The following is a 27,547-nucleotide window of genomic DNA, read 5'->3' as shown; positions in this document are numbered from 1 at the left end:
TATTTAGCAATCTGATCATGGACAGACCATAGACGAGGGCAAGAACATTCTTTAAACACCCCCCAACCCCCCCAAGGTTGTGCTAGTGGCTGGGAGGTCACATCACTGAGGCAAGCATATTTGAGGATACCCACAAACCAGGGCAGGGGGGTAAAAGCTGAGAGTCTGGAATGTTCTGGAACACCCAAGTCATGTGGTTGCATATTGTTCCTCCAGCATAGTCCAGTGTGAGTGCATACAGTGAGCTGTAAATGCCTTCTGAGTGATCACTAAAGTGATTTAGGGGTCCAGGCAACAGGTTGAGAATGAGCTTACCTACGCCTGCATTTCAACTACAAGCAGGAGCAAAGCCTTTTTTCCTAATGCTTATCTAGAATTAAAGAATTAAATGTACACTAGAATTAAAATCCTACATTTGTACTCCACTACATTTTTCCAACACTTCTGACTTTGGTGTCAGACGCACTACACTGTGCGTCTGACACCAAAGTCAGAAGTGTTGGAAAAATGTGCTAGTTGGCGTGACAACAAAGAATGAAGGTGTTTTGGTAAACGTGACTGGCATTTCTTGGAGAGATATACCAACTCACACTGATTTATTTGTGCCATATAAACAAGAAGTTATACATAAGGTTTTAACCTTCAGATTTAAATATGGTTTAGCACCAGTGCTTTAATGCTTTAACTGAAGGAACACATTTCAACAAGATATTTCTGCCTTTATGTGTGTGAAGGATTTGAGGATTTGTGGACTGCACCACCCTAAGTAAGCATATATGGAAATTCATTTACATGATTTAGAGACAAAATACATGGTATTTGCCTGTGGTGAAAAGTCACATAAAACATCTTGTAACTAGTAAGCTCTGGAATGATCAATGTCATAGAAATGTACAGGCAACAGTGCTACCCATAATTAATCCTACTGAATATCTTAATTAATAAGTAATTAATATTACTGAATGTTTCTGCAGTAGAATGACATAGTTTCTTATAACAGGTCAAAAACAGTACAGACAAGACACTGATGACCTTGATGTAAACAGCCCACACGTGAGAAGACATTTGTGTCAAACTGGTTCTTTTATCTATCCGCTGGGATCAGATACACTTCACAGAACAAAAATATGATCACAGAACAAAAACAGAAAAGCAACTACTTTTAAGTGTTCAAATGCAAATGTGATTTTCAGACTATTTTAACCAATTTAAATGTTTTTCTCTACAATTCAGCCTCTCTGCCTTTCTAATACTATACAAGCTCACACCCAAGCACCCAGTCCTCCATCCAAGCACTGTTGTTTAAGCGGTAACATACTCTTTCATCCTACAACCAGGCAGTAATAGACATCTCATTATATGAGTTTGCTCTTACCTCAGCTGATGCTCCCTTAAATTAGACAGTGCCTCCATGCCGTGTAGATATGAATACACAATCTCCAAGTCCTGCAGGCAGAGAAACAACAGAGATCAGTGTCTCTTCATGGGCACACATGTGTAAACATACACACAAACGCACACACACACACACACACACACACACACAGTGAGAGTGATTAAATGTAATTAGTTTAATGCTCAGACGCAGAAACAAACAAGCATTTTAGTAGCGCCTCTGCTAAAGGCATAGATTTCAGTTCCACGTCTCTATCTCTATGGTCCATGTATAGAGGGCTCCACTCAAATGTTGAGCATAAGATATCAGTGCAGGCCAAAGACTGACTTTTTACAAAGATTTAGCTCATTGGTGAAAGAAAAAGTAGTTTGCAAAGAAATGCAGGAAATAGGTGATACTCCATACACACATTTACACAAACAGGTATCTGAAGGCTCTGTTCAGGTGGGGATATAAGTAATGCTTCAATCAGATGATCACTGTGTGTGTATGTATGTGTGTGTGTGTGTGTGAGAGAGAGAGAAGTACACATTGCCAGCACTGGGCCGCCTTTGTGCGCACAAAGGCATGCTGGGATAGCTGTGGGACAAAAGAGCTTCTGTCCTTATACACAGGACTGTTTTAGTTTAGACTTAGAAACCCTATGTTACAGCGCAAAAGACACACACCCAAGCCTACCTCCTTCAGTAAACAGAAGTTTTTTGATATACACCAAAGCCTGCCACTGTTGACCCGTTACAGCTTTAGAACACCCACTATGGATAAACCACTAGTAAGCGCATACATATGTGTCATAACACAATCACATTCATAACATTTCCATAAACATGCTAAGAATATAATAGTTATGGGGCATTCTAAATGGCATTCAGGAACAATATGTACTGTCAGTCATGCCATGTCATGTACATTTAACATACTTAATATGCAAGGGTGCAAAAGAGAGAGGAAAGGAAAGACAGAGGGACAGACAAAAAGAGAGAGTGAGGCAGGCATCCTCTGTAAAGAGAGAGTGAGGCAGGCATCCTCTGTAAAGAGAGAGTGAGGCAGGCATCCTCTGTAAAGAGAGAGTGAGGCAGGCATCCTCTGTAAAGGATTATCAAAAGAAACCAGTCAAAAAGGACAGTGGTGTTTCTTCCTTTCTGTCATTTATTTGTTAGCAGGACTAGAGATATAAAACTAACATGGCTGCAACTCTGGAGTAAACGATGCAAATGATGCAGTGGCATGCACGCAGTGTATTTCACTGAGCCACCGCATCCTCACACTGTGCTTAATAACCCAGAGCAGTGACCCTTGTTTAAGCAGTCCATTTATTCTCCTTTTGATATAATTTATCATGCATTTAATCCAATGTGGGTGTGGCCTCTTGGGCTCTGTCTCCCCCTGGTTGTGCTTCACAGTACAGCAGAGTATGAAGATTACTGAGAAAGAGAAATAGCTACAGGCATCTTTAAAATTTTTATTTCATTTAAAGGGTCACTAATACAACTTGATTGTGATGGAGACTGCCACCCTCAGAAGGTGAGGGCTGTGTGAGAGAAACTGTCCGGTGGATAAGGGTGTGTTCTTGTGCCCTGCCAAGGAACAAGCTCTGGACTGGTGGAAGACCCAGGTTAAAAGGTCAGGCGTGGTTGCTGCTCTCTCTTACAGCACGGGTGCAGCAGCATGATGACATTGGCATAAGATCAATCACAAAAACAAAACAAAAAGAAGCTTCTGTTGTTTCTACAGGGTCTAAATGCTTATATTCAAGTTGGTTGGTCTTTCATTCATAAGAGTCTATACAACAAAGGAAGCCCTTAGGCTGCAATGTCTAAGAAAGCTATGTAATCTGCCACTAGATGGCAGACTTGTTCTGTGTTTCAGAACCTCTATCCAGTTCGATGGATAGAACAAAACGAAACCAGAATATTGTGGCTTAATTTTTTTTTTTACCCTTCTCCCTCAAATATTGCTTTTAAATTCAACATGGAAAGAATGTATGGAACCCCATTTCTCCAGTACCAATGTCCCCACTGGGCTCTCACACTCTCTTTTCTTCCTCTCTCTCTCACACTCCACCACCACAGACACACACACACAGACAGACAGACACACACACACACACACACACACACACACACACACACATCTTTATGAGGAGGACAGCGATTAATAGTAGGAGCCAAGTAGCTACTCAGTGCTAAGCCTTCTGTGATATTTAAAGTAGCATATGTGCACTGGGCTTGTTTAGAGGGAGTCATTTAATGTGAAGGTGAAGGAAACCCCAAGCACTAAACTGCAGCAGTTCCACAGGACACAGGTGGAGGGCGTTTGTGGTTGATCAGTGAACACAGAAGCGTGCCATGGGATCGGATGATTCTGGAATTACCCAAACCGAAGTAATTACCTAATGCGGTGGTGATGTAGTCATAGCCAGACACACAGACAGAGCTCTTTATGCAAGCACTCCAACACACATCTATTCATACCCCAAAAAAGACAAACCCCAGACCCTGTTAAAACAAATAAACATTGAGTCAATTGGTCAATATGTTTCTTGCATCTCTCTCAGCCACAATAACCACTAATCATTACACTCCTAAACGCTTCCTAACAAATATCTATTTACCCTACAAGTCTTTTATTTCTTGATTCCTGCTTCTTTATCTGCTTCGGTCTCATGGTGACTTTCCTGGAGTATTCTGTGACAATAGGTTCTCCGTGCCTAGTGATTGGTTGGAGAGAGAGAAAAGGCTGTAGTGGCCACACATTATTGGCTCTGTGACTCCCCCAGGGAAGGCTATGGGTACCGTGGTAACGAGCTGAATGGCATGGTCCTCGGAGACCACGGGAGGAGTGGGGGTGATGAAACCCAGGAGCAGGGCAGACAATAGCACACCTCAGATGGGGCCTCCGCGCTGGCCCGCACACAAGTCACCGAGCAGCACTGAGTTGCCAATTAAACAGCGTTTTATACACGTCCCAAAAGTGCATATAGCACTTCCTCCACTTTCTAGAACAAAGGCGGGATTGCATAAGCTTTAAACAGGTTTGGCTGTACGGGAGCAGAGGCACTGGCCCAGACCTGGCATATATTTCCATAACAAATATATTCCTCCTGCACCTCCTCTTGTCGCCTTTACATGAGCACTTATTGAACCTTTTAAATGCCACTAACCTAATGAAATAATTAAAAGGAGCGGAGAAAAAAAAGACAGGTCACTTCAAACGGCTCAAGTTATAATCGTCATGGCAACTTTGTTCTTAAAAATCAACAAATGTGTTCACAGGGGAATAATATTTCCCTTTTCTGCGATTGAACCGGGAATTGGGGGGGTGTAACTCCGCTTATTCGAGTGATATGGCTTGAGCTCTCTGAAACATTGGTTCAATGCTCAGCAGAGCGTTTCGCTGTTGGCCTGTAGTTGTCCGCTCAAGCCATGCTAGCAGTGAGCTTCTTGGTCCAGATGGAGAGGTCAGTTTCGCTCTGCCCGATATCTCTGCCGCATGCCAACAGCTTTCCTCATTCAGAGGCGTTTATCTTCGCTGCACAGCTAACTGCACTGGGCTCACACTCCTTCCTTTGCCAGACGCGCTGCTAGAGTTGCAATGCTAGTGCGCACACCGCAGCGCACTAACCGCAGCACTCTGAGCACTGTACATCTACTGTACATCCTTTATCGGTGCTGGAGGGAGTGACAAATCATGTTGGCGGTGGAGAGGGACGCTTGCGATGCTAGCTGCTACACAGCTATAACTAATAAACATTTCATCTTCACCTCACAAGCACCATCAGGGAGAAGAAAAGAAAAACGCTGTTTCACCATGGTGATAATGGCTACGTAAGGCTTTTCTGTTATATATCCCTCTCATGAGGCCATACACAGGTGCTGTAGGTACATATAAATGGTCAGCTGCGTGTGGTTGTAAAGGGGGGGGGGGGTGGATTGCGAAGATGAGTGTGATTCCAGATCGTATTGAACCGTCTGTGTTCCTGTGGTATAGGACAATGTCTGAAAAATGTGACTCACTCATCACGCAGTTGATAGAGCTGTTTTACTACATAAAGCCATAGGTCACTGCAATCAGACAAAGGACACCAATATCATTTATAACCTTTTTAGCTGTAAACAAAATATCTTGTAAAATATTTCCGCATGTCGCTTAATGATGAAACTGTTGAATAAACTGGGAGTTTGACTTAAATTATACACATCACCTTTCCAGCAGAGACACTTAATAATGCACTTTTCTGAGCAAAACCGATCCACACCTGTGTAAAAAAAAAAAAAAAAAAAAAAAAAAACAGCGCTACAACGCTAGCAAAACACAATACAGCACTTTTTAATTAGGCCCAGGCGATTTGTCAGCTAGGCAGAAAATGGCTTGGAGTCAGCTGAGAATAGAAGGCGTCACTCCGAAAAGGTTGCTAACGCTAACGTCGCGCTGAAACATGTTTGGGTCGTCCCGCTGGGCTGTGGCGGAGGCGGTGTTGCCTGTACAACGTCCAGACTTTAGTAGTGATCAGCAAATTCATCTGGGGGAAAGGAGACGCCACTGAGAAGCAAGCCGGGGGGGGGATAGAGACGCCTTTGCAAGTCTGGAGCGGAACAGGGCAACAGCCATACTAAGGCAAAATAAACGACTTCATTTATACAGGCCGGGCAGCTGCTCACACAGTAATATTTCATGTGTCAGCCTATGCATCACTCATTCAGGCATCAAGGAGTATGTATCACTGTAATGTGTATGACATCTGTACTCCAACAGAGTGTGTGTGTGATGTGTGTGTGTATTCCAGCTGCCCTGTCCTTGAATTTCTATTGACAACCAGACTTCAAGGGTATTTTTAGCTACTGTTCGCCACACAACAGCAGGTGGAGTCTTTGCATGCAAAAGCAAGGTCACTGGAGGTCCAGCCAACAGAGCGCACATGGCCACTGGAGGTCCAGCTCCAAATGAACACACAGAGCCACTGATGACACAAAGCTAAAATGCTCCATTTTCAAAGCCCAGTTTTCCAGTTATGACTGGTCATGCACCCAGCACTCCCATTGCAAAGATATGTCAACTTAATTTACACAAATTCACATTCATATGTTTGTCATAAGTCAATTGAAAGGTATCAGAGATCTTTATTAGTGACTAGTGATCAGTCATTATTATCTTTATCCTCCTGCAAAATTCTACTGCTGTTCATACAGTGAAGAACATGGAGCAGTCTGAGGCTGAGAAGGGGCTGCCATTCTGGAACTTTGAGCACAGCAGGAGCAAAGCTACTACCGAAGCAGCTCTACACACAAAGGTGCTCTAATTACAGCAAATACGATATTTTGTTATGGGGACAACCCTGTTGAAGGTCAGTCACAATGCTGTGATGGGGAGATAGAGTTGTTCTGCTCAGAGAGAGAGTGAGGGAGATGTTTTTGAGATTAGCATCACCTTGGTGACCGGTTCAAGACCCAGACCAGTAAAAACACTTTCACGGTTGCACACAGCCTGAGCAACCACTGCTGTGCTGACAGCCGTCACATATGGACTCTCAGATCGCTTCAGACATGGTCGAGCCACAAAGTGAAAGGGTCGACGCTCTTCTTTAGTCTGGTGTGGAATTAGTCTCTGGGAGAGACTGTAAGCTGTAAGTGTCAGAGTTCATCCTGTACGGTCTGATGACTCCTGCCTCGAAGTTGCAATGCATATTTCCAACAAACATGTTGCACTACACCATGTCTTTCAGAGGTGTGTGGTAGTGCTGTTATGATTGGGATTAGCTGAAGATCAACACATACACTGTGTGTACAATTATTATGCAAGAGTATTTTGGCTATATCATTTTTATGCATATTTTCCAACTCCAAGCTGTATAAACTTGAATGCTTATTGGATTTAAGGTGATACAAATCAGGTGATGTGTATTTGTGTAATAAGGGAGGGGGTGGCCTAAGGAGAGCAATACCCTATATCAACGTATGCATAATTATTAGGCAGCTTTTTCTCCTCAGGCAAAAATGTGCCAAAAAAGAGATTTAACTCACTCTGAAAAGTCAAAAATAGTAAAAGGTCTTTCAGAAAGATGTAGCACTCTTATAAGTACTAAGATATTGGGGTGTTGAGGTAATAAATTAATATTGTAAGCAGAAAAAATAGGGATGGTCCAGAATAAACTGGTTTCATGTAGGAAAGCCCTCTGTAGGCTGCAGCGTAAATCCTCAGGAGGCCTCTTTGACAGGCCTCTTTGACAGGCCTCTAGGGGCCTCAATCGAAGGGAGAGCCTTGGTTCAAGGACGGGACAGCCCAGCCATGCACCGGAAGAAACAATATGGACATCACATGAAGAACCAATATGGGCAACCGGTGATATAGGATAGGATTGCCTTTTAAAAAAAATAGAAGTAGTTCAGGATGAACCTAATGGTACCAAGAACTGGTTGATGCAAGTATTGAATATGAATTTGCATACAAATGCAAAGATGGGACCAGCAATTCTCTTCAATTAATTCCAGAGTCTGCATCGTTATTTCTATTTAGTGTGTACTGAGTAAACAGTCTTGAACTTAGGAAGCTCTAGGAATGACAGTATGATCACAGACCCATCAAACGTTTTGTTGCAAATAGTCAACAGGATCGCAAGAAATGTGTTGAGAAAAAAAGACAAATTAACTGCCAACAATTTGAGAAGAATCAAATGTAAAGTGACCAGGATCCCATTATCCTCTAGTGCTGCTATATTCTGCAGCCTACCTGGAGTCCCCACAAGTACAAAGCGTTCAGTACTCAGTGACATGGCCAAGGCAAGGAAGGCTGAAACCCAAACACCAATGAACAAGACACATAAGATGAAACGTCAAGATTGGGCCAAGAAATATTAGGTTTTATGGAATGATGAGACAAGAGTGATTCTTGATGGACAAGATGGATGGGCCCGTGGCAGGATCAGTAACAGGCGCCGAACTCCACTTTGACTCAGACACCAGCGAGGTGGAGGTGGGGTACTGCTGTGGGCTGGTATCCGACCTTTTCGGATTGAAGATGCACTCTAAATCAACTTCCAAACCTACTGCCAGCTTTTAGAAGACACTTTCTTCAAGCAGTGGTACAGGAAAAAGTCTGCATCTTTCAAGAAGACCATGATTTTTATGCAGTACAATTCTCCATCCCAGTACTCCACTGCGTGGCCAGCCAGTAAAGACCTTAAAAGATGAAAGAATAATGACATGGCCCCCCTCCTCACCTGACCTAAATCCTAGTAAGAACTTGTGGGCCCTTGTTAAATGGGAGATTTACGGTGAAGGAAAACCGTACAGCTCTCTGAACAGTGTCTGGGAGCCTGTGATTGCTGCTGCACAAAAAGTTGATCGTCACCAGATTAAGAAACTGACAGACTCCATGCATGGAAGGCTTATAACTGTTATTGAAAAGAAGGGGCTATATTGGTCACTGTTTGCTTGTTTTTTTTAAATGTCAGAAATGTTTGTAAATTGAGTTGTTTGTTTATTATTTTCACTTTAACAGATGAAAATAAACAAGTGAAATGGAAAAAATTCCATTTTTAATTTAGTTGCCTAATTTGCACACTAACAGTTGCCTAATAATTATGCACACAGATATTTCTCCTAAGAAAGCCAAAATCCCACTTTTACTTTCTTAAATATTCAGGTTTGAGGTTTAACATTTTGGATTGACTGAGAGCACTGTAGTTTCTTCAATAATAAAATGAATCCTCAAAAACAAAACTTGCCTAATAATTGTGCACACAGTATAGATGAGATCCAGCAGGATGGAATCACTCAGAATAAAAAGTTAAATAAAAAAGTAATGAATGAAAGAAAGAAAAAATAAATAAATAAATAATAAAAAAAAAAGGTTCCAGCTGCCACTCTTGAATGCCTGAAATCTGAAATCCCACATGAGCATATTTGTGCAAATGCCCAACCCACCCACCCACGCGCCATGTTATACAACCCTAATACAGGAGACAATATTGCGAACCTGCTGGCCCTGTTAGGCTATCAGGGGAGGTGATACAACAAGGAGACCAATAACAATAACAAGCTTTTCACTTCAGTGCCAGAATGCAGCAGTAATTTTCACCCAGGCACAATTTGCAGCAGCACGCAGCCGCGTCTTCTGGGACATGTAACAAAAAAACATTAATTAAGCGAAACTCATCTAGGACCCTCCATCTCCATACATATCCAGCAAGATGTTAGATATCAATTCCTGCATCTGGCAGAAGGAGCTGCAAGCATTGCTGGGACTGCAGAGAAAACCCAGCAGAAGCAGCTGAAAGCCACGCCAAGAACCAGCCACATTTATGGCCAATTAGCGAAAGCCTAGGCAGGAAGTGATGGCACAGCGGAGAAGCGGCAGTGTCAGAAGGACTCAGCTCAGCCTTCTGTTGTCAGGGAGACATATCACAGCCGGGTGCTGCTCTTCGTGCGACACTAATACTAGCAGTACTAGCTCCAGAAGCCCCATTCCTGCCAGAGGCTGCTTTAGCCATGCTGTTAATGGGTGTAAATAATTAAACGAGATGCTCCACTTTGTCACAGCCATGACGGATCTCTGGGGAGATGCCGAGTGCACCACCCTCCGGAGACGGAGGGCTGTAGTGGACGAAGAAACACCTGCTACCAGCAAGCGTCAATGCTCAGGCTCTGTGTTCCACCCAAGAAGATAATTGCATCACTTACAGGACATCACCATTTGTACATTTTGCAAAACAAGACAAGGAAAGAATCTTGCTCAGTACAAATACCTCTAGATCATATTAACCTGTGTTTCACGATCCAACATTTCTGCAGGCAAGCAAGAAGTAAATGCAGAAGCGCTGACCTACTCAGATATAAAAGCTAAGAACATGAAAGCAAATGAGATCTTACAAAACTTCTGGAGCGGATACCCTCATACGAAGCCTCTGAACTTCACAGCAGAGCGGCGAGTGGCAGAGAACGAGTCACAGCTCATTAAAGGCCCCCCCGACAGCTGTGAGCACCACTCTCACGGCATGGAGGGACGTGCGCGCGTTAAATAATGCAGGCCGAGGAGGCAGCAGTGTGAGGCCAGGAACAAGCCGAGAAGCTGAAGTGCAGGTGAGCAAAAGCACACGAGCAGCTCTCACCAATCGATACGCCAGGAACTTCCAGCACACAGCACTCTCCAGGCTTCACCAAGGCATCAGCAGCAAGGCTGTGATAAGGTGTTAGAGCAGACAGATCTTGACATACATTTTAGGAAAGATTTTGAACTGATTTAGAGAGTTTATTTGAGAACGTTCCAGATCAAACCACTGGTGTTAAATTGCACTATATTATCACAACCTGAGAACCCTCATAAAATGGTTATTAATCTGTAGTTCACAATTCATCCCAAGGGCCAATGTTGTAATGTGTTTCTGTATAAACTGAACTGAAAAACCAGGATGGAAGTGGCCACATTTCTACAATATCTCTGCCATTTTATTTCTTATCCTGTGTTTTGCCACTTGAACAGAAGGTGAGATCTTTCTCCTCTCTCTAAACCACAAGTTACTGATGAACTGCAATTCCCACTCTGTTGGGGAGAGGCAAAAATGTTAAATTCAGTCCAGCATTCTGAAACCACACTCAAGCCGCAGTGCAGCTCACCACAGCTGGGTTCAGGCCCTGGCGCCCTGGCAGAGAGAGCCCACTCAGTCAACCTCCCCCAAAGAAGAAATTCTTGCAATTTTGTTTTCAGCATGACACTACATTAGTATTATCTAAGATAAAGGGTCCGGAAAGGGCAATCATGCCCTTTACATTTTCAACATGATAAATAAGCATAACTTTTAACAGAGGCTGTGCGATTTCAACCACATCCTTAACAGCACCCAAAAGCTTATACAGTGCATGTCTCAGATGCAATTACAGTGCTCCATTGTCAGCCATATCCCCATGATGACTTCATCATGCAACAGAAAGCAGCCTAATGGGATAGAGAGAGCACCAGAAATGGTGGGACATGCTGTCCTTTCTCTTCCCTCGACAATTAAAAGAGCAATTATCCATGCCGACGCAGGCCGAAGGCAAGGGCATCGCACGGTGCTTTTGCGATGATGCAGCACAATGGCTCGGAGCAGAGGAGTTGGGGAGACTGCTCGAGAGGCAGCGAGGAGACAGTACCAGGTCTGGCTAGCTTTTCCAAAGCTGAGCTTTGTAAACTTATTTTTTCCCCAAAAAACCTTTTTTAAACATTCTTTTCTATGCGTTAAGGAAAGCAGCTCAGAGAGAAGCCCGTTTCTGCCTGCATAATGTACCTCGGTTGCCCAGGAACGGACAGACAAAGCAACCGGCTTCCAAGAGCTGGGAGGATTTGGCTGAGTGTTGCAGGCTTGTGGGGTAGAAGGGCTGCTCCCTTTGAATAACAGACTGAAGTGAAGAACCAAAGTTGGAAGCAAGAGAAACAAGCAAACAATTTAACAAGGATAAAATAACCCCTTTCCATTTAACAAGGATGAAATAACTCCACTCCTTTTTTTTATTATTCTTGATAAGCTTTGAGTCCATCCAACAGTAGGTGCAGTATTACAAACTTACACTGGTCTTGGACAGTTCCCATCCAGTGCTCCAGTTTGTGCATACTTGCCAGGTTCATTTGGAATGTATGGGGCACAGAACAAATCACACGCAAAGTGCACTACACAATGTCTTTAAACCAAATCTGAGGAGGTCTTGCAGAATCCACTGCTCTGCAGGTAAGCAAATACACTGATCACCTCCTCTGGTCATCTGAGGTGCATCACATAACCTAAATGTTGGTCCAGCTGGACTACTGATAGCGGTGCGGTAGCACGCAACGGCCACTCCAGGTACGATAAATCGTGCTATTGTGTTTTTTTGTGACGGCTTTTTGTCGTCTTTACAACACTACAACACATTTTTCTTCAACAATTTAAACCATAAATACATGGGAACAACCAACCTCCATGTATACCACCGCCAGAGCCTGCTACACTTAAGAAATCATGCGCAAACTTAACTGGACGACGGCGTGCTTCAGACGCTGTGAGCTCGGGTTGCTATGGGAACCAGGCCTGCAGACCATGGCGTCGCCTGAGTCCAAATAACGGAGGAGGAGATACCACAGGTGGTGTGCAAGGAAGCAGAAGCGAGCTGGGGTCTGTGCAAGGCTAAAAGCTAATCCTAGCAGACCAGTTGTACCATCTTTATTCCTCTCAAATGTCTGCTCCTTGGAACTGGACTGTATCAGACTCCAGCAGATTACACAGCGAAAGTTCAGAGACTGCTGTGTTTTAGTCTTTACTGAAACGTGGCTCAGCGACAGTATTCCAGACACTGCCATTCATCAGGAGGGGTTAGTCTCAATCCGTGCCGATAGAGACAATGCACTCTCCGGCAAAACACGCAGCGGGAGGTATGCGTTTAGACGACTGAGACCTGGTGTAAAAACTCTGAGCTTGTCGTTAAGTACTGCTCACGCAGACCTTTTCATCTACCGCGGGAATTCACCTCCGTGTTTATAATCACACTGTACAGTCCAGCCAGCACGAACACACGAGAGGCTCTCCAGGAGCTGTATGGAGCAAATAGTGAACTGCAGAACGTTCATCCAGACGGACTGTTTGTCACCGGAGATTTCAACCACGCAAATCTGAAGTCAGTACTGCCTAAATTCCATCAACATGTGAACTTTGCAACGAGAGGAGCGAACGCACTGGATCTTGTTTGCACAAACATCCATGGCCACTTCAAAGACACTGGTGGCACACGCCACATGTGGGAGGGCATTCAGGCCATTACTAACTACAGTAAAACATCACCTTCCTGTCATAGTGATGCCTCCCTCCCAGATGCACTGAATGACTTCTATGCATGGTTTGAAGCACAGAACAACATTGCAGTGGAAAAGTCCATCCCTACACAAAATGACCAGGTGCTGTGCCCGACACTGTGTCTCAATGACTACTGTCCCGTCCCGCTCGCATCCGTACAGAGGAGGTGTGGGAACTGGTGAGCTGGTGCAAGGTCAACAACCTCTATCTGAATGTTGACAAAACAAAAGAGATGGTTGTTGACTTAAGGAGAGCACGGAGAGATCACTCCCCACTTACCATCAACGGCTCCTCAGTGGAGATCATCAAGAAGGAGCTGAGAAGATCATTGGGGTCTCCCTTCCCTCCATCACGGACATCTACAGAACACATTGCATCCGTATAGCCACCAGCATTGTGGAAGACCCCAAACAGCTCTCACATAAACTGTTCACCCTCCTGCCATCTGGAAAAAGGTACCGCAGCATTTGGTCCCTCACCTCTAGACTGTGCAACAGCTTCTTCCCATACGCCATCAGACTCCTGAACTCTGACTAATTCAGATTCCAAACAAATGGACACTTCTATGGACACGCACGCATGCACACACAGTTTTTGTATCAGACAAATTGCTGAAGTCAAACTTCACACACACATAATATACACTCCTTTTGCACTCTTGCACATTCTTCCTCCTTGCTGCTAGAATACTGTACTAAATCAGTACTGTATTCTGAACTGTTTCTGGCTGCTACCGGTGACTGCTATGTTCAGTATAGCATGTCACCGACTCCTATGCACAAACCTACTTTACATATTCCCAGTACTGCACTGGTCAAAAGAATGCACTGCCTGTTCATTGTGGATTGGTCCTGTCCTGTATTCATTGTATGATATTACTGCACTGTATTGTGTTGTTTGCACTCGTGTAGAGTGTTGTCTGTTGCACTCGTTTTGTGTGGCACCAAGGTCCTGGAAGAACATTGTTCCATTTTGCGGCGTACTTGTATATAGCTGAAATGACAATAAAAGCCTTTTGAACTATAGAACTTTGAACTACTCTTAAGCAACAAACTCCAATGATTCTTCTCAAGTCCTAACTCTACATCTACTATTGTTTAGATAATACCACTTATTTACATTAGATTTATAGATCATTTTAGTTAAACAATCAAAATACAAATAATAAAGAGAAAGAAAGAAGTAATTTAAATGAAATAACATCCTATATATCAAGTAAATTGGCAGAAGTCACCAGTTTATTCCCCAGAGGGGTTTGTTTCTTTTTCCCCTCCTTTTCCCTTCAGCCTGGATATTTTAGGTGATGAACCTTTTTAATAAATCATAAACAAGATGAATGTCATAGAAAAACAAAGCATAATTGGTGTAGACAGTCATTTCGTCTGTTTTTTTTTTTTTTTTTTTATTGCACTACTGGAGATGGAAAACAGTTTTTGTTTTAGCTTCTGTTGAAAGCATTGTTTCGTGGATTAGTGAATTCAGAGTTTAGAGTTTTGAAATGACCCTTCCTGTTTACAGGGTAATCTTGTGATCCCACCATGAGAGCTGGGTGCAGCAGGTCAGGTGTCTGGAAAGCAGAACTCGCTATTTCTGACCACATCCTGAGGATATAGGTCCACAATTCAAATGCCACAGGGATTCATGTCACAGGCTGTTACAGACTTCCTCATGACTGTCAGATTACTAGAATGCTATTGAAGGGTTAGACATTGGAAAAACACATCAAGATGACCCAGTGAAAGCGATGAGATATCAAAACTTCTGAAATAGAAGCGCATGATAATGCTGATATCGATATGACTCTGGTATCAGATGACACACTGGCATGGGTATAATAACAGAGCTTGACAAACAATAACCTTAATTAGCCCATATTGTAAACAAGCAGATGTTTTTATTCCTTTTATTTATTTGTTTTTGCCACTTGTTAAACTTGAAGCAAGTTGTAGGGAGGGTACACTGATATTCACTGCAAATCTGCTGAACTTGTTTACACTGATCTATGTATCTCTTCAGTTACATACTAATGTATTTATCCATGAGATGTGTACATGTTCAAATCCTGCACATTTCACATTGCACATTACCTTTGTGCCACTGTAACGTTTAAGTATGGAAGTGTACAGAAAGATTTGCACATGAGCTACCTACTTAGAAAAAAACTAAGAAGGATTTTTAGAAAAGTTTCAGCGTGTAGTGTCATAGATTTCACGTATCCTCCGTGACTGAGCGCGGGCATGTACAGGGACTAGCGGGCTGAAATGATTCCTCAGGATGGAAATTCTGATGAAGACAGTCGACTAATATGTTTCGTTAAAAGATCACTTCGAGCCTAGCCAGAGTCTAAACAGTCCGTACCATGACTGCTGTCACCACAGACAGCGGTTCACACACCAGGGTGCTCGTGCATGAAGCAGGAGGCTATGCAGTCATGCCGCCACTGTTTTACAAAAGGATAACTGTCTAGATCTCTAACTGTTTGAGACTGTTTAATTATACCGGAGTGATTTCTCATTGTGTTTTTCTGGCAGAGACGTCGAATTATGCATTTTTTTTTTTTTATTTAAGCAGTAGACATTATAGTAATTGGACTGGAGTAAGTTACGTTACATACAATTGCATTTTGAACGAATGAAATGATGAATGAACAAATTACTGTTTGGGAAATCACCTTGTGTACACTAGGGAAGTAATAAATGGTAATAAATAGTGGTCTGTGTTCTGAGAAATCTTGCTACTGTTTTCAAAAACTGCTTTCACACAAATATTGAGGTCCATTGAGTGCACTGGAAAGGTTAGGAAAAGTAGCAAAAGACTTCATTTTACCTGGTTTATATTTTGAATGTGTGTAAATTTTGTGTTTGCCATTCATATAACCATCTACATTTTTTGTGATCAACAATCACTTAGTATCACTATACCAGCTTTGTCATAATAACGTTTACCAACGTTTGCCTTCACAAACGGATGTTCCACACATATCTTGAAATATATGTGGAAAATATAAAAGGTCATTTGAAATAACACAAATTTATGTCATTTGAATTAAATTTTTTATTTACTTATTTGTTTTGCATTTCAGAAAATGTTTTATTTAAAACCCAGAATGTAATATGGCCCTTGAATGCACTAAAATGGGATTCGTTCTAACAGATATTGTATGCAATTTAAGCAATAAAAATGCTGATTTTTCTAAAAAAGGAACCAATTAGTTGTTCATTTTAAGAGACCTGCCTTATATTCTCTTTTGTACATTTACTATTAAGCTTTAATAAAGCAAAAATATTTCTTATCCTCAAATCAATGACAATCAGTAGAAAACTGGATTACTAAAATAATATATCACTGAAGCCCTGCAACCAGGGAGCGATGCTTGTTTGTATTTTATGAGCTTAATATTCATTTAAAGCAGCTGGCTGTCGTTTTCACACTCCTCCCACATGTTGGACTTTCACCAGCATCTAGTAGAACAGCGTGCTTTATTCTACAGAGACATTGCACTGATGTTGATCATTTCATCAAGCCATCAAGCCATCAAGCCATGTTTACTTTAACAGGGGTTCTTTGCACAAGGGCCCAAACTCATGTTGGGGGGGGGAGGGGGTGGACCTCGGAAGGGGTCAATTCTGATGAATGGCTGACCTTTTCCCCAGCTTCAGTCGCCTACCGCCTTTATTCCCATAACTTCTTGGGAGGTAAAGAAATGTCCATTTGACATCACAGCTGATTATGCAAATCTCGAAAATGCTCTGAACTCAGACAGTGAAGGATGAACACATTTACAAGCACTCTAAAAACACCCACATGACAAAGAGCAGATGGCAGCCTGCTGCCAAGGCTGAAAATGACAACACACAATATTGCAACACGACATGATAGAACAGCCAAACTAAGTCACGTTTAAAACCAGCACACATGTTGCTCTGTGTCCCTGTTTAGTGACTTCTTATATGAGACCATTAACCGCTGCACTGAAGCATTGATGCCTTTATAACTTAACAGCTGATTCCTTTGAACCTTTATGATTTTTGATTGAAATGTGCAAAATATATTGCAGGTCAAAAAGACTTAGCAGTTTCTGTGAAAAGTAAAATTCATTATAAACAATATTGTGTAATATCCAAAGTTAGGAACGTTATCCAGGTATATTAATACAAATAGCAGTGGGCCACAGACTGTGCTGATAAGGACCTGGAGAGTAAACGCAGTTGTTGCCATGTAGAGACTCCGTACTAGGCCTGCTTCTCCTGTTCCTAGCCAACTTCACTGCTTCTCAGTGATCTCATATAAACAGATAAGTGGAGCGAGGCTTTAGGTGACTGGGTTGATCAGCGTCATGGTGTTAGGAGTAAAATAGTCAAAGTCACATGACTGCAATTATTGTGACAGAGCGAAGCTTGAAAAACAAGAACAGTAAAAACAAATGTAGACCTTGGGAGTAGAGAAAGAAGAGAGAGAGAGAGAACATACATCTAATAGACAATGCAAAAGATCCAGCTGATGCCTATTAAAACACACACACTTTTCAAAGTGTTTGTTGTTTTCCTTCCATTTATTTCAATTTCCTGGTCCAAGCAGTTGGCAGGTGCACTATAAACGGCTTCCAAAAAATCCATAAAACAACTAAATAAATAAAATCAGGTAAAAGTCAACAAAATACAAACGGGTGACTTTTCTGTAGTTTTCTGCTTCTGTCTTTGCCTTGGTGTGTCACAAGTGTTCAAGGCAACAGATTAGCAACTTCCTGCTTTTATTTCCACATAACAAACATTGCATTATGAACCATTTCTAAACCTGGTGCTACACTGTCAACATATGCTATAGGTTTAGTAAGAATTATAGGCATAAGATCTGTAACAATTTTAGATATAATGGAACTAGCCGTAATCCCTTCATAGGCAGGCCTTTGGACAAGCCATTTAACACTTAAAATGAATGTAAAATGAGGCAGTGGATGAGAACAACTTAATATGATCATTATCTTATAGGGTTACTCAAGATATTGTTTATTAACATCACTTTGCTTTTTGCGTAGCTGATACCACACAAGTCTACAATATTCAAATCTGTTAAATAATTTTTTTTCTATTGGGTATTGTGTGCATGATGACAAATCTCAGCCATTCCAAATGAGCACTCTGTGGATGCTTAACAAATCATGGTAGACACACATTATCCAACAAATGTATTTTAGTCAAGTCAAGTCTTTAACTGTCAAATCCAAGGTTCATCAGTGTATTTTACAATATTAGAGGTCACATCTTAAAAATCAGTATCTAATAATACAATACAGTTTTTTTGCTGACTTGTGTAACCCTTCGATCTTGTGTATAGACTTCACCTTTAAACCACATTAACAGGCAACAACATGCCCTTTAGTGCTCAAGCAAACACAGATGCGCTACTGTAGCACAAACTACTAAATTTGTTAATGCTGGCTATGATAGAAAAGTATCAGAAGACACAGTGCATCGCAGCTTGCTGTGTTTGAGGCTGCAAACCCACAAGCCAGACAAGGTGCCCGTGCTGACCCCTATCCACTGTTGAAAGCACCTGTAATGGGCACCTGGGCATCAGGACAACACCATGGAGCAACAGAATAAGGTGACCTGGTCTCATCAATCATGTTTTCTTTTACATCATATTCTGATGTAAATGTTCTTCTGTGAAATCCTGGGTCCTGGCACTCATCTGGATGTTACTTTGACATGGAGCACCTAGCTAAACCATGCTGCAGACCATGTACACCCCTTCATGGCAACATTATTCTCTCCTGACAGTGGCCGGTTTCGGCAAGATAACACGCCCTGCCACACCGCAAAAACTGTTCAGGAACGGTTTGAGAACAAGAGTTTAAGGTGTTGATCTCCAAATTCCCCAGATTTTATCTTTATAGTATTTACAGTTTGGGGTGTCTGAAGTAGTGTTCCTGATACATGGACCATTCAATTAAAATCTGGTCACTTACCAAATTAAGAACTGTATCACTATACAGTTCAAATGGAAACTGATCCGGGCACTGTTGAAGTTTTGTTTTCATTAGGAATCTTCTTGGTGAGGCAGTAACATGAGCCTTAGAATGAAAGTGTCTATGAGGTACGCTGTAAGACACGTCACCTCACCTGTCAAAAACAACTGAAAAAAAAAGTTAGGCAGTCGCTCAGCTAAACCCGTACATCTGTATAGTGAGCTTAGATGAAGTGTATCCTCAGTAGTCCTGAAAGCATGCCAGTCTTGGAAGACATTTCTGGTTTAGTCTGAGAGCTAACAGACTGACACTGGGGCTCCCTGTGGACTCCTGGTGTAACTCAGACAGGCACCCAGCTTTACACAGGGCAGTTGAGGAAAAGACGAGAGAGAAAAATAAAAATGAACAAAAACAGATAGATATTCCAAATGGAAATGGAATCTGAAAGCATAGAGTGCCCCATCTGTGGTGTTTGTTTTATCTTGTATATGGTGTGTTTTGATTTTTGGGACAAGACCCTTAGTGTTTTGCTTTGGAAGACCAGCAAATGCAAGTAGTCACAGAAGATCAGAGGAGCCTTTCCCCAGTAACTATTTCTATTGGTCATCCTACAACTGCAATCATGCTGAGCACTCAAACCTGAAAGCTAAGGAAGGGAGGCTTATCGAACCATATTTAAAACACAAACACTTTTCGATTAATAAGCAAAGAAACTTAAAACTGTGAAATGCTTAAAAGGCTCATCTAATACACAATACAGTCCAAATTAATTTAATACAAGTTATAGAATTGTGAATACAATAACTGAAAATGAATGAGATTCCACCATGTGCCAACAATGTGAGCCATGAGTTATAGCCTTTTACAGACAGATGAGATGTTTTAATGTTGAAAACGTGACCAAGACACTGATGAGAGAGAGTCAACATTAAAAAAAGAGGAATGAACATACTAAACATATGGTAAAGTATAAGTATCTACCACCATAAAGAGCAGGAAGGAGCATGACCTCATGAGTGCTGCGTTCTAACTGGCTGCCTGCCACTGGCCAAGATGGAGTGGAGTCCAATAGCAGGCTCATGTGTCTACACAACTGCTGCCTAGCCACAAGCGCCAAGGACCAAAAGCTACAGCTTGTGGGGCTCAAAACAGTCCGAGGGCACTAACCACAATGGCACTTTGCACAACTTCAGACAGACGGTAATGGAGCGGCAAGTTCAACCATGCATTTATAATGGAGCGGAACGCTAACTGCACACTCCAGGTTTCATTCCCAGTTAGCCATGGTTAGCGTTGTTACTTGAGCTCATGTTGTTTCTCTTACCTTCCCTACTTGTTAGTTATGTTATAGACAGCAAATAAGCAAAAACTGTACACAAAGTATGGCTGGTCGATTACACAGGGTCATTTTCTTTTGTTGTTGTTGTTGTTGTTGAACTGTTTCTTTAAATAATCACCCATACTGCATGCATCATTGGATCAGGCCTTGTCTGGGAAGGGTGGCCTACATACAAAAAGGAGGTCTTTGTAAACAAGCTTAGCCCAGTAGGGGAAGAGAACAGTGGGGTTTCTAGACCTTATAATCAGGTAATTAATCAGCTCATGCTTTGATTCCCATTTGCCAAACTGAAACACATCTATGCACAGGAAGAATTACGAATGCTGACCTCAGCAAGGTTTTGCAAAAAACAAACAAATAAGTAAAACTATATTCTTAACATTGCTATGATTTGGATTTGCTCTGGGAAAGGGCCAGCACTAGAAGCATTACTAGCTTATTAGTGCACGCGCACACACACACACACACACACACACACACACACACACACACACACACACGGCGTCAAGTTGCTTTTCTTTCCCTCTTTTTACTTTCCACCACAAAGCACATCTCTTATAATGCCACTAATGCTGGGATTCAGGAAGATGAATTCAGGGTGGTTTCCATGTCACTACCCTTGACATTTCTGTAATGATATTGGAAGAATGCATGCAGTCTGGGTTCTTTGTCTGGCAGGCAGCTATGAACAACATAATGCATGTAATGCAAGTGATGCAAAACCTTCACAACACTGAGCATTATACAGATCCTTGGCATTCTCCAGTAAAGGGCATCGTGAGAGAAATGGCAATGCTTTGTCTCCTCTCCCGAATGATTCAGAAATATCTTGCTGAGCTGTGCTGACGAAAGACAATGCAGAATACCATGGGACGGAACCGAAAGGCAAGGCATGTTGGCACATTATTAAACCCAGAGCTGTTTGCTCAATATATTGTTTATTTTTTTCCCACTGCAGTTTCTGATGTTGCATTACTGATATCACAGAAGGCTGTAATAAATCACTGTTTTGTTTATTGCATGCTGACAAGTTTTAGATGAGTGTTTAAATCCAAATTATTGTTCTAGGAGTGTTTAGATGAAACCATGTATTTGTAAGACCCAACAAATGTAAATAATTCTGGTCAATGTAATGTAGACTGAACTTTAACCATGCCATTTCAAGGGTCCACCAATATCTTTTAATATGTCGCAAGACATACCACGATCACGATAAGCAGCAAAATAACCAAATTTGATAGCCTGGTCTATCTATATTGTCCATCTCTACAAAAGTTGCCAGGAGTGCACACTGAAGACAAAAATCACAATAGCATTAACTGTGCTGAATTTTTTATGACTATTAGAAGGCAATTTTGCTTAGATCTTGTACTGAAAATTTTTTTATATTGCTCTAATAAGTTGCAAGCGGTGAGTGAGAGTCATTGCAGGTAAACTCACGTCAGCTTATTGCACAAATTTGGAGACTTGTGTGCTGCACAATCTACAAATTACAGAGCTTTGTGGGTTAGTAACTGGTACAGAACTATTTCTGTTTAACACAGATTCTGAAATAGGTGAACTGAGCAAGACACAGGTGATTCAGAGCAAAGCTCATCAAGTAATTCCTTTCCTGTTTTCACAACAGTACAAGTAAAGAAACAGTTTGAAACATTTGCTAAAATCTTCCAGGGTGACTCCTGTACTGTGACAGATATGTTTCAGTCACTCTGTTGCTCTATGAGCCAAGAAAACCACATTTATTGCATTTAGTCAGAACTCTAGTCAAACATGCTGGGGGAAGCAGTGATAGTCTGTTGGGCAAGCATTATGTGTGCTGACCTGAATGACTTGCAAGAGAGCTCAGCTACTGTTTCCTATGACTTCTGAGGATGATGTGTGTCATTCCCCCTCCCTTGATAGAGACCACCAGAGAAGAGAGTCACCAATGCATCAGTCTATAGAGAAGGAGAGGGCAGCAGATTAAAGCAGACTGCCACCAGCAGAGCCGGGCTGAAAGCCATCATGGAAGCAGGTGCCATCAAAAGAACCTCTGGAAGGGACTGACAATCACTCCTACAATCTGGCATTAGCATCAAATACACCAGTGGCCCAGGACACATCTGTACTCATATTCCATAGCTGCTCCCCTCTCAGACCCTGAAGTCTAGTCAGTCGGCAAGCTCTGGCCTTGTGCAAGACAAGGACAGGAATTCAACAGCCAAATGTTTCAGGTCATTTCAGTGATATCATGCTCAGGACCTAAAACAGATTTAACAAATTCAACAGGAAGAGATTAAAATATGATAGACCAGCCCCTCTCATATTAAACAGTATGTATGAGGAAAGAAGAATATTACCTCTGAAACTAACGAGAATCCAAGAAAGTCTCTCAAGCACAAACCAATATAAAATAATGAAATCCAACCACTTACCACAGAAAAGTTAACGACTGATGCAACACACTTAAACCAAAGTACTACAGGTGACTTCAAAAATAAAGAACCGCTCATAAGTCATCATTATTAGATTCCTGTACCAACAGTCACAAGTAATGGAATGGACATTAACATACCCGGGTTGAAGCTATTTTAGTTAATTTTTCAAATCTTGGTGAAAGACCAGGTTCAACTGTTTCATTAACCACAATTTCTGCATAAGAGTAAAACAATCAGAATAACCCCACCAATCTAATATCCAACTCTAAATAGGGGTCAACTTAATTTGGTCTGGAAAAGGTCAATTAGATAGACTGTACTGGCAACAGATCATTAAGTTTCAACCCCTGAGGGAGAACAGTGTGACTCAGCAATCATGTGTCCAGGCAGCAACTCGAATGACAATACTGTGAGAAAGATAATGCAAGGATCGCATTTATAAATGGTGCAAAATACTTGCCACTGTATCCCACCTACTTCATTAGTGCACCAACAGTCTCTGCATTACACACCTAGCATTCTGAGTTAGGGCTTCTTATCAAATGAATAATGACCAAATAATGATCAAATGACCAATAATTCCCATTAACAGATGTTACTATTATGCCATGGGTTTTATAACACACCATGGCTATTAAGACAGATGTGCTCTGCTCACTGTTTACAATCCACATTAGATAGAAATATCAAATGTTCAACTGTACTTGTACATAAGAAGCAATGTATACTGTATACTATGCCCATACTGAAAAATCAAAGTAATGCATAGGTCACCAAAGGAAAATAATGAAGAAAAGACATAGCTTACATTTTATGGACATTAATTCAAACTAAAAGCATCTGTCAACAGAACTCTTGGGCATATAATATAAAACTGAGTGTCACAGAGAAATCAGTGTGCGGATAGGTATGCATGTGTGTGAGGCCACTTCTTTGAGGACACTGACACCACATTGAACACAAAAGGAACATGTGACTCCACTTTTGGTGAAAGGCCAAAAGAAAGCGCAAGGACTACAGACACAAACTCTCACAAAAAAACAAACAAACAAACACCAAGGACCCCCAAGCAGAAGCGAAATGATCAAATCACTCCACGCAGCAGCAAATCACTCCATGCAGCAAAAAGCTGGTTTCCTAAATGGAAATGGAACAAACTGTACAGCGCTTCCAGAAATGGCACATTCAGATAATGAACGTGATGACAGCTTGAGGGTATTCTGCGCATGTTCAATTGCATGCATAACATCTGATACGAAGTGTGTGTGTGTTTCTTTGTTGACAGAAGTGAACCATGCAATAGGACAATCAGCAAGCCTACAAGCCTTAGTGGTCAGCAGGTGAAGTTCACCTGCAGATCAATGCATGGCACACATGGAGAAAATAAAGACAATCTCTGGCCCAGAAAACATGGAACAGGGTTGGGAGACCACTTTTCTAAAATAAAACACTGCTGTTTTCCTCTAGTAGCAGCTAGATGCTCTGGCCTTCCATGTGTGTTTCCTTCCTGCATATGGCAGGAAAGAAACCATCGGTCCAGGCAGAGAAGCTTACCATGTGGCTCACTTAAGCTTCAGATAGTCCTGGCCTTTTGATGCCAGGGAATATATTTAACACAAGATGCACGTGCCCCTGCTATTGCTATGGTATGCGTGCTATTTGAACCACAGCCTCCCCCAGGCCAAAGGTTAAGGTATCGCCTCCCTGTGTGTTGACCTTTTCAACTGGATGCCTCTGGTACAGTGTCCCGAAGAGTTCCTCACTTCAGCGCCCAGCATGTCCCAGATGACAGATTTTTCCTCCTACTGAGAGATTAACATCTTGAAGGTGGTCAGGATCATGCAGACCAACAGAGTGTTTTAATGCTAGCTGCTGTGAACTTGGCATGCTACATGATAAGATGACTGCCAGCTCTATTACTTTAACCCACTTCAGGCTATAGACGAGCAACCTCGACATTTTTCCTGAGTAATTAAACATGTTTTGATGAGCTGTCTGAAGTAATGCTACTAATGTAAAATAATAATATTATTATTATTATTATTATTATTATTATTATTATTATTATTATTATTAATAGACCTGCAATAAGACACTAATGTACTATATTATACAGTAGTTTTTCTGCGTTATGGTAAAAGCCTGATAATCAAGTCAGGCCTAGGAATGGACAGCAGTATGGACAGTACTCTGTATCAAGCTTAAAGATAAATAAGTCTTTTATTCTTAGAATACTTATTCACACAATAACTTGTCATGATGTCACTTGTTTTTCTATTTTTGCAGTTGTGTGAGGACCATGCAGGCTGCAATTTTATACCCTGAGAGCCACCAGTTTATTTTATTTACTTTAAAGACTTCGTTTGCCCCAAAATTCACTAACTCATTTTAAAACAACATGAAACATGCAGACATGTTATTGAGAAAAAGCTGGCAGTCTTTTAACAGAGTATTAAACCTACCTAAAGCATTTCAAATACCACATCCCCTAACAATGTTACAACACACTGATAAAGAGACCATGTCACACTGAGACCATATGTTGATGTAGCATCAAATTAGCATTCATTATAAAGCTCAAGTCTCTCCTTGTTGAGGGGACAATATGATTCTAAGAAACAGAGTTAAAATAGTGCGGTAGTTGAACCATAGTCAAACCTGAGTGCAGCAGTGTGCCTGATTTAAAGTCTCCATCAGGCCACGGGAGAGGACGAAGGATATCACGTCATCAGTGGGAAATGCAGCTATGCTGCATTTTCAGTCGTGCCATTACATTCACTAATAAATGCCACACTGACCATCGGCTACTTCTATGGTCTGTTGCTGCTTAAGGCTAAGTATTAAAATAAAACAAACAAAAAAAATATTAAAAACTCAGCAGTGATTATTACATAGAGCGGTTAGTCATCAGTATTCTGCGCTTGAAATTACTTAAATGAGCCGGTTCCTGAATTGCTTTGTCAGGCTTATCTATCTGCGAGCTTTAAACGCGGCAACGAATTGTTTTTTGTTTTGTTTTTTTAAACTAAGCAAAAACAGAACTTATTACTGAATTGATTGGGGAAATGGCGGACAAAGTGAGACTGTGTTTCAAACGGGTCGTTTTATGCGGTGCCTTCTCACATGTCGTTCGTCATAATGTCTCGAGTTTTGAATACATCGCTGATAACCTTCTAAAGCATTAAGACATGAACAGACTTGTGCCTTAAGACATTAAGAGCATTATAATTACCACTGATACAATACCCGAAGTATAGAAGCATGCGAGTGTATCATTTTTATTACTGAAAAAGCAGCCGCTAGCAGCCCATGCCGGATCACAACAGTCTGATGCATCACTTAATTGGTATTGACTGGGACGGGGTATTGTTGTCCGTATCGGCGATTCACCAGACCATCACAGTCAATGCAACCAGAAACAACTGAGCCTATAATAGAATAATCGTTCCAAAATTGTTACTATGAATGAAAGCTACATTAAGGCTCCAGCATCTGCTCGTGCTGAAGGGTGGAGATGATGCCAAGACACAGGGTGTTGCTGCTGTTTGATGCAAGATAGTTCACTTCATTCATTGACAGAAAATATGTTGCGCGTTGAGATCAATGATTAATGTTTTTATTGTGTGGGGTTTTGTTTTGTGTGTGTGTGTGGGGGGGGGGTGTTAGTTATTGCTTTGTTTCTCTTGGGGGGGCGGTGTCATGTCTCTAGGCGCCGTTGGATCTGCTTCAGTGAACTACCCTTTATATGGTTACTGTAAGCGTTTAGGTCTTGGCCTAGAAAATATGCAAGTATGGGTCAATAGTGAGCTGGCGCATATCAGTACTTCAAAAGATTATCTCTGGAGATAAACTGACGGGAATAGTTACAATACAACCACCACCAGCCAGCATTTTAGCCACTGACCAAAAAACCTGCCCGCAGACAGCGGATGCTGGTAATGGTGGAAATAAGATCTTTTTTTAAAGCACTACAGTTTATGACTTGCAGCTGATACTGCATCATTAAAAGGATAGTCTGACCTGTTGCGTCCGTTCAGCGGGATTCATCATTACCGCCTGGCGAAAGCTGTTATCCACGTAGGACGCCATTGTTTGGAGAAGCAGAAAACAATAACCAGGCAAGAACTCCAAACAGAAGCCTCTCCTCCCTCTCGAAAGCAGCTTTCGAGGAAACAAAACGGCACTGTTCCTGTTTCAGAAGATCAGTGAAGGCTATCTCCCCAGGCCACAGCCTGAGCCCCGGGTTTTCTTGGTGTCCCTGGGCCGATCCTACGGGACGTCAGGAGAATGAAGTAAAGAATGAAGTCTTATTGGTGCAGAAGCACGCAGTAGTCGGTTGACAGACAGTTTAGTCGTTGAAATAGGTTAACAGTGCCGCTGTCCGCTTCTTTTTTGCAGACGTAGGAGAACGCATTCTTCAGCATTCCGCTATAGCATATATCGCCTAGTTAACATTATTCCAGTTCAAGGCTTCCACTTCAAAATGCGCGAATTCCGCCCGGTGAATGATTGTCCATTTCATCCGATTAGTAAATCAGCCGAGGTTTCACAGACCGCATTGACCAGTTGTTCTCTCGCTTCTAAAAGTGTCAAACGGTCTGCCGTCTCTACTGGTGTATTCCACCACCAT

At 41.8% G+C, this 27,547-nt stretch overlaps 1 protein-coding gene across 4 annotated transcripts in view; it reads right to left on the bottom strand.

Annotated features, from left to right (window-relative positions):
- rapgef2 (Rap guanine nucleotide exchange factor (GEF) 2) overlaps positions 1–27,547 on the bottom strand; it is an 83,260-nt gene extending 55,713 nt beyond the window's left edge. For all 4 annotated transcript variants that reach the window (XM_026999348.2, XM_026999347.2, XM_026999346.2 and 1 more), the window contains exons 1-2: positions 26,938–27,547; positions 1,376–1,446 (exon numbers count right to left, since the gene is read on the bottom strand). In XM_026999348.2, coding sequence (XP_026855149.1) covers positions 1,376–1,446; positions 26,938–27,006 — 140 coding nt within the window. In that variant the 5' untranslated portion in view covers positions 27,007–27,547. The remainder of the gene's footprint in view (positions 1–1,375; positions 1,447–26,937) is intronic.

This window comes from Electrophorus electricus, chromosome 12 (assembly GCF_013358815.1).
Source record: "Electrophorus electricus isolate fEleEle1 chromosome 12, fEleEle1.pri, whole genome shotgun sequence".
In the NCBI taxonomy this organism is placed as follows: Eukaryota; Metazoa; Chordata; class Actinopteri; order Gymnotiformes; family Gymnotidae; genus Electrophorus; species Electrophorus electricus.
Note: the sequence above shows the minus strand (reverse complement) of the source record. Positions and strands in the feature narration are given on the sequence as shown.